The 12,010-nt window shown below is 40.8% G+C and overlaps 1 protein-coding gene across 1 annotated transcript; it reads left to right on the top strand.

The window, feature by feature from the left end:
- The first annotated feature begins 274 nt into the window (after window positions 1-274).
- Window positions 275-11,467, top strand: rac3b (Rac family small GTPase 3b). The gene is made up of 6 exons (XM_056366426.1): window positions 275-454; window positions 3,496-3,567; window positions 5,434-5,551; window positions 6,608-6,670; window positions 7,287-7,446; window positions 8,793-11,467. The coding sequence occupies exons 1-6, from the start codon at window positions 420-422 to the stop codon at window positions 8,921-8,923; spliced, it is 579 nt and encodes a 192-aa protein (XP_056222401.1). The 5' UTR covers window positions 275-419; the 3' UTR covers window positions 8,924-11,467.
- Window positions 11,468-12,010: the final 543 nt, after the last annotated feature.

Raw genomic sequence — 12,010 nt, 5'->3', positions numbered from 1 at the left:
ATAAAAGTAGGCTATACATGCTAGTCAGAGTCATGAGATATTAACTTTTGACTTTGTACATGAGATATGTGTTATGAGATACTGAGATAATATACTATAACTTTTAGATACAAAGCTGGAAGTCGGTGCAAAGCTAAAAGAATGGGGTAAATGTGTTGGTAGCAGTGGCAAACGAAGGCGGAAGTAGACGAAGTGAATCCTCTCTCCATCTGCCAGGATTCCTATTCAGCGATATGTCCCTTTAAACACGCTCGGCACTTTCCGGACTCGCTCGGCGTTGCTCGTCATCGTCCCCCTTTCACTGCGGCTCCATCGCCGAGCGGACTGGCCCGCTGCTCTCATCCGAGACCTCAGCGCAGACTGTCGGATCTATTAAAGCACCATCGCCGGCTCCCTGAAAGCCTCCAGCTCGTGTCCAAATGCAGGCGATCAAATGCGTGGTGGTCGGCGACGGGTAAGAGCTTCAACACGCGGAGCACCAATTCATTTTCTCCCGTGTGGTTCAGTGATGCGTCCACGGACGGATGGATGATGGGAGGATGCTATGTAGGAAAAGGAGCTGGGGCTCACCGATCCGTCGGTCGCCCCGGTTTTCTGCGCTCTGGCTCCCTGATGTTCGACAGATCTCCTCGATTGTGTGCTTTGTGGGCGCGTTCGGGTCGTTCCCGTCGTGCTCTTCGGTTCATTGTAATAGTGGGAGCGGTGCGCCTCGGGATGCTATGCGGGAACACCTACACGCCTCGCACTGCTCGCAGGCCACTGGAGGCAGGCTGAAGTGCTGATGCACGCTAAGGAATTTGTGGCCCTGTCAGTGGCAAACAGGCCCCGCTGCCCTAATTCTGCTCTGTGAGCCTTTTCTTACTGCATCCACAGCCCGATCACCTCCGTGCACTGACATCTGTGGGTGGATTTGGTCATTGATGTCGTAAAATCATAATATCGTTGCTAGTTGCAGACTGAGATTTAAAAAAAATGTGCTCTTACATTAAAGCCAGTTCTTAGATAAATTAAGAATAGGCCTCAGATTAAAGTCACATTCATGTGATTAAAGTCAAAATGTTGGAATTAAACAATTTTGACTAAAATGCTGTTCTATGCAGAATTTTGACTCCTTTCTGGGATTAATCTCAGATCTCTGAGAAAAGTTTGTGACCTTAATCCTGCACTGTAGAGGAAATGATACTGTATTTCGCAGATGTGCAGAAAAAGATTGTTAGGAAATGTCAAAGGTCATAAAAGAGCATTCTGCTGATTTTTACACATGTAGCTCAGTTTAGTGGTTATGGGGAGTTTCTCCTGCTCAGTTTAGAAGATTAACCCTGATGGTGACAGCTTGGGTTTGAAAAGATGTTTATAAGAGGAAGCAGGTGGAGTTTTGAAGATGTGTGTTACCGGGCAGAGAGAGTCTGAAGGTGTGGTCAGACTCAATGTGAAGAGAATTTTTGCTTTGAGCTATCTGTACAAATGTGTGTTTTTATAGTCATTTTCTGATCACCACGAGCTGTCATAGGACAGACTGTACTGACGCTATGTACTGTAGCTAGCCAGCTAGTGTGTGTGTGTGTGTGTGTGTGTGTGTGTGTGTGTGTGTGCTCAGAAGGAGTACAGATTTTCACCTGATGTCATTTGGACCATTTGACTTGTGGATTGTTTTTTCAGTGTCTTAATCCGCAGCAAACAGCACAGGTGTAACTGATGAAATGAAGGATGGCTGAATTCCATGCAGCTGCTTCAGTTTCAGGGTCCTGGTGTTGCTCCTGTTAGCTTACTGTCACACTGTCATGACTGACTGGGACACTTCTATAGAACAGAGCCATAGTTTATGTTAGCATCCGTGCTAGTGAGATAAATCAAAATGTCGGCTTTGAAAAAGGCCACCAGCTGCATAGACACTAGCTCATGAATGTATTATAAGAACTGGTTGATGGACTCAAACATGGCGCCCATTCACTTGAATGAAAATTGCTCACAGAGTGCATCAGCCAAAAACGTTTTTACCTTTCAGGGTTGCTTCAGCATAATTTGGCCCACTGCACATGCTCATTAGTGTCTCTTCCACTGGCTCCGCCTTTGCATTCCAGCTCAATCTATAGACTTTACATTGTGCTGATGTCACACACATAAAGATTTTTTTTTCTAGGCTGTAAGAAAGTTATACATATACAAATATAGAACCTGCACTCATTCAAAATTGATAATACAAAGAGTAATTACTGACCGTGCAGTTGGAGGTGTGCTGCCTTTTCTTTTAAAATGGTGGTCAATGAGGAAAATGTATGTGGACACCATCTGAGTGTGTGTTTGTCTAACAGAAAGTCTCTGTTTTACTTGTCCCCACACATTCATATATCAGATTCATATCATTAAAGAATGATATACTGTATATATCATATAAATATATATAACAATAGAGTTGGGATGAGTAATCTTGGTGGTCCGGGGTTCTGGAAGTGAAAAGTTATGGTCATGTCATAGACGGTGTTCGATGAACATGAAAAATTCCTGGTTGAATCATCAGTACAAAAGATGCAGAACTGTGTTAGAAAATACATTTTAATAAAAAGTGTTTTCAGTAAGAAACATCAGATATTAGTTTCACATTCTTCTTTTCTGTGCAGCTAATGACAAGCAGGTTACACTTTCATACAGAACAGATACAGAATGCAATCTTAAATTCATTTGTTTTGGATGAATTCTGCATCTATGATGCAGTGTTTTGGTCCCACTTGCAAAGTGTTTTAAATTTTGCACCAGCTCTGATTTGCACCAAATGTACTCCCTCTCCATGGTAACGTCAACTGAGGCTGATGAGTATTGTAGCATGTAGAGCGTAGCATCATGACAAACTGATGGACAAAAACATGAATAATTCAAACTGATAACCATAACATAAACATATTGCATTGTTATATCTAGGAATAGAGAAAGAATAAAGAATAGACAGTATCAAGTTGCCTTGTGGGACGTGTAGGATATAGTGATTTTGGAGCTTGACCCAACATATGGACTGAAAGTCAGAATATAGCCTCCGTAATCTCTCACTGATCACCTGACTTCATGGAGACGTATGAATGCTAAATCACTAGAATACCTCTTTAATGAGATGAAGACCATATCATACTGGTCTTCTTCTTCACATAAAATTAAAAGAATGAATTGAACCTGTCAGTATCAGTAATTTTAACTCCTTCCCTTTGTTATTTATTTACTCATCCTCTATATTTCATAGGGAGCCATTGTGTCCCTCAGGCAATATGAATGTAGGCCAGTGTCTGTGTGGCACTCATGGAAAGAGAGCAGCAGCCTGCCTTTACACACACACACACACACACACACACACACACACACACACACACACACACACACACACACACACACACACACACACACACACACACACACACACACACACACTCCTCCATACAATCTATACAGATCTAGTTTTTGTACATGAGTGTAGAGCTTTATTGAAACGTTGCTGTCCCTCTTCCTCAGGGCTGTGGGTAAGACCTGTCTGCTGATTAGCTACACCACCAATGCCTTCCCTGGTGAATACATCCCCACTGTGTGAGTAACCCACACACTGCGCATGTTACACATTTATTTGATGTAAGCAGTGGTTTGATGTTATAGGACCAGTCCTCTGACAACATGCTGTATACCATGAGATGATAGAAATGTCATCCATGAGTTAGAGTACCAGCCTGGTATACTCTGCTAGCACTTAATTTAACATCTCTAGATATATTAGACCTTAGTGGGTATTACTGCAAACCAATAAACACGACTGATTGATGGTAATATTGTCTTTTAATAAGGGTTTTGCATCAATGCTTTGGCCTGTTTGGTATTTCACTTGCTGGATTGTACATACATTATACAACAGACCATCTATAAACATAGAATTTTCAAGTTTATTCTCACCTGTCGGAAAAATAGTTTGACAAAACAAAAGAAATAACTCAGTGTTGATTTGCTAGCTTTGTGTTGAAATTTCAACCACATTTTATGGTCTTCCTCAGCTAAGTTGTCATGCAAATAGTTCAGTTGTTGTAAGTAAGTATGTAAGTATGAATCTGTGATCACATCATAACTGATTTAAAGGAGCTATTTGTAAGTTTTGCTATTGCTACATAGCTAACGTTAGCATTAGCAACTATTTAGTTACCAGTCTAGAAGCAAAGTTTGTGAGTTCAGCATCAAACTTCATTCATTTACTCAACAATAGCTGTCTCCAGAGGTAGAAAGAAACATTAATGTTAACTCTTGTTTCTATCTCATCTTTTCGTCTACTAAAGTTAGCATGCTAACCAGCTAGCCCCAACTCACAACTCACTGTAGCTGCTCAGAGTACGTATAATAACCTCTTGTCTTGTGTACGCAATGTTGGCCCAAGCTCTTGTCAAGCAGCGACCACCACCACCCACTACTGACAAGAAATCACATTCAGCCGCAGAGAAAACTTACAGATAACTCCTTTAAGATTTTTTTGTCAAACTACTGTATGTACAAATAGAAAATGTAGGCTACTATATCATTATATATATATATATATATATATATATATATATATATATATATGCGGAAATTTCCATAGTTGGCAGTGTATCGCGGAGGTTTCAGTGTTTTTCAAGTGTTATTTGCCATCTTACCAAGTGTTACATGAGAGGATTGACACCCTTGTTTTATCTGCGCAGTAAATATGAAGCCAACCCCAGCAAGCAGTTAGTTTAGCTTAGCATAGGCTAAGCAAAGGAAAGCAGAGGGAAAACAGCTAGCCTGACTCTGTCCCCAGTGCCTCTAAAGCTCATCAATTAATAATGTTAATGTTAATAATGTACAAGTTGTGGTCTTACTGTGGGTTGTGTTTTGGACTATTTCTTGGCTGGGATCAGTAACTGGAGAAATGTAGTGGTATCTGTGCTTTGGCACATGTGAAACCACATCTTGTTGTTTTTACACTTCAGTTTTACAGAGTTAACATTTTCATTTTTTAGCCTTAGCAGTGTTGGTAGGTATTTTGTAACAGTCAGGTTTACAGTTACTTCCTGTTTCAGTTCTTTATGCTAAGCTAAGCTAAGGTAACCCTCTATTGGTGTACGGTTGTATTTACAGAGCAGATATGAGACTGATCAATCTTCTCATCTAAGGCTAAGTATTTCCCAAAATATTGAACTAATGCTTTAAATTTACTATACCACCTGGTGGCAATGTATGACAATTTACACCATCAAAAATCAAAAGGTACTGAGGTCATCACACACTATTATTAGTATAATGATAAGTATAAAACCCCTTGTTAAAGGCTGGCTTCTAGTCAGTGTGGTTTAGAATGAGGTGTTCTTACTCCCGACTCAATTCCAACAAAATCAACTATGTGTCTGCATTGTGTCCCGTCACTGCATTTTACTCAGTGTGATATCCCTCTCGCAGCTTTGACAACTACTCTGCCAATGTGATGGTGGATGGGAAACCAGTGAATCTGGGCCTTTGGGATACAGCAGGACAGGAGGACTACGATAGGCTCAGACCACTGTCTTACCCACAGACGGTATTCATACTCATTCCCCCCAACCACACACGTGCGCGCGCGCGCACATACACACACACACACACAGATACACACACACACACACACAGATACACACACATACATACACATACACATATGCACACACACAGACACACACACATACATACACACACACACACACACACACACACGCAGAGAGACTCGTGCACTCTTACCTACATGCTCTGAAACAGATTTGCAATGTAAACGAGTGGAGATTGACACATTGCTACTTTATGATTTGCTGCACCAAACAAACTAGTTCTTACTCAGAAATCCATAGTTACTGAATGTTTCCACCAACTAACTGACAAGTATGTATCTATGCATAGATTGAAGAGTAAAGAACACGAAATGTATTATGGTGGACGTATATACAATCATGTAAACAGTGTCAACAATAACCGTAATGAAGGTAATCTAGGTTTTCCTAGAGTGTTGATGGAAGAATTTAGTTTATCAAGATATTAAATTATTTTATATATATATATATATATATATAAATTACATGTCACAACAATAACACTTTTTACCCCAAATTACAAAATATTATAAATGTAATGTTAGATTTAATCAACAAATAATATTGGTTAAGTATGGTTAGATAGTTCCCTTTAATTCTAAATTACCTGATTACTACCAACTATGAAACATACATTTCTCAATCTATATAATTGAAACAGTCATACCTACATTAAAGTTAGATAAAAAGATTTGTTGTTGTACTAAAGAGAAAAGTTTAAATTTGTGTAGTTACAACAAGAAAATTCAGTTATTATAACATGAAATTATATGTTACTGTTATAATGTGAGATCCTTCAGATTTAAAAAAAAAAAAATTAATTAGTCACTCTTAATTGTTTAGTAGTTTGAGAGCAGCCCTTAAATAAAGAACAAATAGGCTTATTTCTGTGGCTTAACACACACGCACACACACACACACACACACACACACACACACACACACACGCACACACGCTCAAGCACACACGCAGATCTTGATCTCAACTAGCCATCTCTCTGGTTCTCTCCCAGGATGTGTTCTTGATATGCTTCTCCCTGGTCAGTCCGGCCTCCTTTGAGAACGTCCGAGCTAAGGTCAGTACGCTGACTGACCCCCCCCCCAGCCCCCCACCCCCTTATCCCCTCCACGCCGAGTCTGACCACAAGGAGGCACATCTTTGGCTCCACCTGGTTTATTACACTGCTGCCCCACCTGTCCAGACCTTGGCTTACAACGGTCTGGATTTGAACTCACACCCCCACCCCCCCCGGGGGATGTGTTACAGAGACACGTTGTAAGACGAGGGCTGAACGAGTCCAGACACTCTGCAGAGGGAGGGGGGCGGCCAGCTGTGGTTTGGTCTGCTGAGCATCATGAGACGCTCTCATATGAAATCACACTTTGCTTATGGTCTGACCTCGCTCTGTAGAGTCAGTGCTTCTGCTTCTCTCATCATGTGATGTGAAGTGATTGGAGGTTGCTCTGCCTGAGGATGTTTTGTGTTCACACAGCTACACTTCCTTTCAGACTGATGTATTAAAAACTGTTTTTCTATTTTCACAACTCACAGAGTCTGTTGAATGTCATCATGGAAAGGCCTTGTCGCTCTCCCTGTGTATCAAGCTAACTCTTCTCTTTCTCCTCTCTCATTGACTTTGTCCTTCGTATATACATATGTACGCTTGTGTGTATGTGTGTGTGGTGCCCCAGTGGTACCCTGAGGTGAGACACCATTGCCCCAACACACCCATCATCCTGGTGGGCACTAAGCTGGATTTGCGAGATGACAAGGACACCATTGAGAGGCTGCGAGACAAGAAGCTGTCCCCCATCACCTACCCGCAGGGCCTGGCCATGGCAAGAGAGATTGGTAAGGCTGAGTGTGGCATGTGCACAGCTGGATATGGTTTGCATGATGATGCACTCATTTATTGCCATTTATTTAGCTTCAAACGGTGAGTGGTTTACATAATGTAGCCTTGTGATAAGTGAGGTCAAATACAGGGAGGAAGTTGTTATTTCAAATCAGGTCAAACGGTGAATCAGGAACGTTCTTATTGTGAAGCTGCCAGAGATTTGCTGCAGTCACATTTCAGCCAAGTTTGATGGAGGGAGCTCACTCAGCAAAGAGAACTGGGGGCAGAGGCCAGGATGTCACCTTACATTAAAAAAGAATTTTGAAATCAATGGAAATGTCAAATTTCAATGGAAATATAAATCAGTGAGCTTTAGAGATGTTGGACATAGAGCCAGGCTTCCAGTCTGTATGCTAAGCTAATGCTAACCACATCTTGAATCCAGCTCTGTTAGCAAAAGAATCAAGGGGAACTCTGCTAAAAACCAAACATAAAATGAAATCACTGACCTAAACTCCCCACGATAGCTTCTTTGTTCAAACCTTTATGTGTATTTTTACGTACCTTGCGTTACTGTTGCCATGGTGGGGTGAAAAACCTGCTGAAACTACATCACAGTGCCTCCCTGGTCTGTCTCAATGCAATGAATCATATCAAGGTTGGGTCTCTTGAATGCATTCATGTTGTTGCATTAGTTAAACACCTCTGCACACCTGGCCAATTGCTGTGTTCTTGCACAAAACACCTTAAGGTTGAATTTCTCCTTAGCTGAGGGTGCTGCACAGAATCTATTAAAAGGTTTCTCTAGTTAAGGAGAAATGTTAAGGCATTTACAGCAATGAAAGAGATTTCACAGTGCTAAAGTTCTACAGTTTCCATGGAGACCATTTGTTTGCTGGCATTTGCACTTGTGATACCGGTTATCATCTCACCTGTAATTGCCTCAAAAAAGTTGGCCTGTAGAAAAAAATGGTAACAGAAAAGAAGGCAAGAAAACCAAACTGACGGTCGGACAAATCGTACATTGACTGCTAATCAATTCTATAGTGTAAAATCAATTACTCATTCATTCAATGAGGGTGTTCACCGGAAAAACTCGTGGGATGTGTCCATGCTCTTCATTTATCGCCATAAACTCAGCCATGTTGCAGTTAAGATACACTCAGAGGTACCTTAAGTTTTTTCCCTTAGTTTGGTCTCTAAGGTTGAATACTTAAGTGGACATTTTAAGGAAACAACATATCTGCTGCTTCTTAACTGTCTCCATTTGAATCTTCCTGAGCCCCTTGCTACACTTAAGCCCCAGAAGCAGCGTTACTAAGAACTGTGTTTCCCATCATGCCCTCTTCCTGGTCCTCAGGGGCCGTGAAGTACCTGGAGTGCTCCGCGCTCACCCAGCGAGGCCTGAAGACGGTATTCGACGAGGCCATCCGAGCCGTGCTCTGCCCTCCGCCGGTGAAGAAGAGGGGGAAAAGGTGCACCATGTTCTGAGGAGGAAACACTGCTATAACACTACACTGCATCACCATGAACAACAACCACTACTTCTCTGAGAGGATGAGAGAAAACTAGTGAGAGTGAGTGTGCACTGCTGAGATTGCTTTCTTTATATTGATGTTTTTTCAAAGCGATATTGGTAACAAGGCCAATATTTACTCTGATTTTTTTTACCATTACTGAATAGTTCATAGGTTCTGAAAGACATTGACTGTCCACCTACTTTGTACTCATAGAACCACATCAAGTTGCCATGAGGGCTGACAAAGGTTTCTATTACTCGTCTTCATACTGTAACATCTCTTCTTTCTCAGCCATGCTTGCTTGAATTAATGCAGTGTTGACTAGATAGGAAGTGAACTATGAATACGCCTTCAGGTCGGAAGTTACCCTTAGCTTCTGATCTAAGATCAGCATTTCAAAACAAAATACTACTGCCTGCATTTATAGAATTTCACATACTGAGTGTAAAATAGAGATAGTGTGGTTCCTCCACAAGAAAAGAGAACGATATGTTGAAGGGGAATTCTGATTATTACAACAAAGCCTCAGGTTGTTGTCGTAGCCATTGTTTCTGTTGGCTTTGTTAGCATTGTGCTTACCAAATCAAATTGCTGAGACACCCCCCCACCCCCCCACCCCCAAAAAAAGGGCCTTAAGGTGGCTTCATTTCCCTGATTTCGACGCTCTGTCTTTGTCAACATCTAGGGTCAAGACCTTCATTATGTTCCATATTAAATCAAATTACCACACAGAAAGCCTGTTAGACTATTAGCCTAGCAGGTGAAGCTGCCCATGGTCAACTGGAACAACTGTGTGACTGCTCATGTTTCTTGCCCTATTGGACATTTCAGCAAATAGTTTTGATGAGTACAAAGTTGTTAGAGTTTTAGAAATGAGGGATATAACTGAAAATAGCTACGACCGAAAGGATTAAATGGACGAGACCTATAATATTGAAACAGCAACCCAAAGTTAGAGCAGAAACTTTTAACCGCAGTGACTTTAAACTAATCACACATATTTGCTTTTCTCTTAGAGCCTTGCTCACATTTGTAAAGGCTCATTCTTAACCATTTGAATACTACTGTCATCATAAGGTCATCAGTTTACTCAGGTGAAGACTGAGAGATGAGGCTGAAAAATGATATTTACAAGTTTAAGAATTAATATTCAAGCTCAAATTTTAAAAGTAAAGTTTAATAAAACAATCTTAACTCAAGATCCACTTACAATCTTTTTCATGAGTGTTTTTTATCGCATCCCATGGTCTTCATCAACAAAGACTGTGAGACATTGAGGACTGATCTAGGTTGGTCACTCGGCCGTCTTTGCTAATGAAGCCCATGAGTTGCGGTTAAAGGCTGGGTGGAAAAAGGTGTATCCAGTCTTTTTTTTTTAACACCTGTGTTCTTACTTTCAACAGAAATCTGATCTTAGTCAAGTGTCTTTGGGTAACTTTATCTAACTGTGAACACGTGACAGACGAGCATGCCAAACATGGGGGCTGTACAACCTTGCTGCCTGAGTTCTGCCTCTGGGGGTGGAGGAGCTTGCATGGGTCTTAAAATATTCTGTCTTAATTTATCCCATTGTTTAGATCTTGTCTCTGTTCCTCTGTGTGTGTTCGTGTGTGCGTGTGTGCGTGCGTGCGTGTGTGTGTGTGTGTGTTTGAGTGAGTGTTTGTCACAGGCGTGTATATGAACGCTGGTGTTTGTGTGTTTGAACAAGAAACGTGTCGGTATCAGTGAGACGGTGTTGTTTGACAGTTTTGGGATAGCGCATAAAAGACAGTATTGTTTTAAGCCAAGTTTTTAGTGTCCAGTTTTTGGTACTATTTCATATTGTATTGTAGAAATACACAAGACTTTTCAACACTCTGTGGACATAAAGAAAGAAAAAATGGGTATCAATGACATCTAGTGATGTACAGAATAATCCTTAGAAAAAGGAATGCGTTATGAATATCTATCTACATGTACCTGAATATTTAGCTCTTAAAACTAAAACAATTCAAACTAAAGGGATTATAGTTGCTCATGTCGAAGTTAGAAGTGTTGCTAACAGTGTACAATAAAGGGGCTAATCTTTGTGGAGTTTGTCACGGCGGCAAACGTCGCAGATTGCACCTTTATGACATGCATTTCTGTGTGGTTGCAGGCCTGCAGGTGTCTTTGTCTCCCCCGTGTGGCGAGACACAGCACTGCGGTCCACTCTGTCACGCTGTCTTTGGTTGGCATAGCAAAACTGTGTGGTTGAAACATGTCATGTGGTCCTGCCTAGCTAAGGTGTTGAAATGTAGCTGAGAAATGCAGCAAAAAATTCTACTCTACTATTGCATGGAAGTTCTCTGGTTATTTGCCCCACTGTAATTCTTAGGAGAGGTTGTATGATGAAATGCATTGGCAATGTACGTATGTAATGTAAGATGACTTGTATACTTGTTTTAACTGTTTGTCTTATTTTTTATTACTTCACGTTTGTGTGGTGAAATATTTCAATTTTTTGTATACTAAATACAAATGTATATGTAAAGTACTCTGCTGTCTGTCATGACTTAGTCTCCTCCTTTTCTTTCTCTTTATTCCACAACAACCACATATACATACATATGTATATAGACATATATATATATATAAACATATATATATATGCACATAGTTAAGTGGGCATTGGAATTCCCATACGGAAATGACATATGACATATATATCTCTATATCAGGAGCAATGTTGCCATATCTTACCTATAAGGGGGATATATTATTATCACATAAATAGATCCTCTGGATATATGAAGCTATAGGTTTATAACATATATGAAATATCCATAGTAACATTTGTATATGTACACATATTAAAAAAATATCTATATGATGAGACGACTTTAGCTTTGTGACATGGAGCATGATCCTGCGGGAAGTCGCTATTACAAGATGTTAAACTGTGGTCGGCAACAATACTCAGATACACTGAGACATTCAGACCATGATTGATTGGTGTTAAGAAGAAAACATTCCCCACACCATCACACCACCACCACCACCAGCCTGGACTGTTGACACCAGGCAGGGTGGTCCATGG

The sequence above is a fragment of the Seriola aureovittata genome, chromosome 21 (assembly GCF_021018895.1).
Source record: "Seriola aureovittata isolate HTS-2021-v1 ecotype China chromosome 21, ASM2101889v1, whole genome shotgun sequence".
NCBI classification, from domain to species: domain Eukaryota; kingdom Metazoa; phylum Chordata; class Actinopteri; order Carangiformes; family Carangidae; genus Seriola; species Seriola aureovittata.
This window is presented reverse-complemented; position numbering and strand designations above follow the sequence as displayed.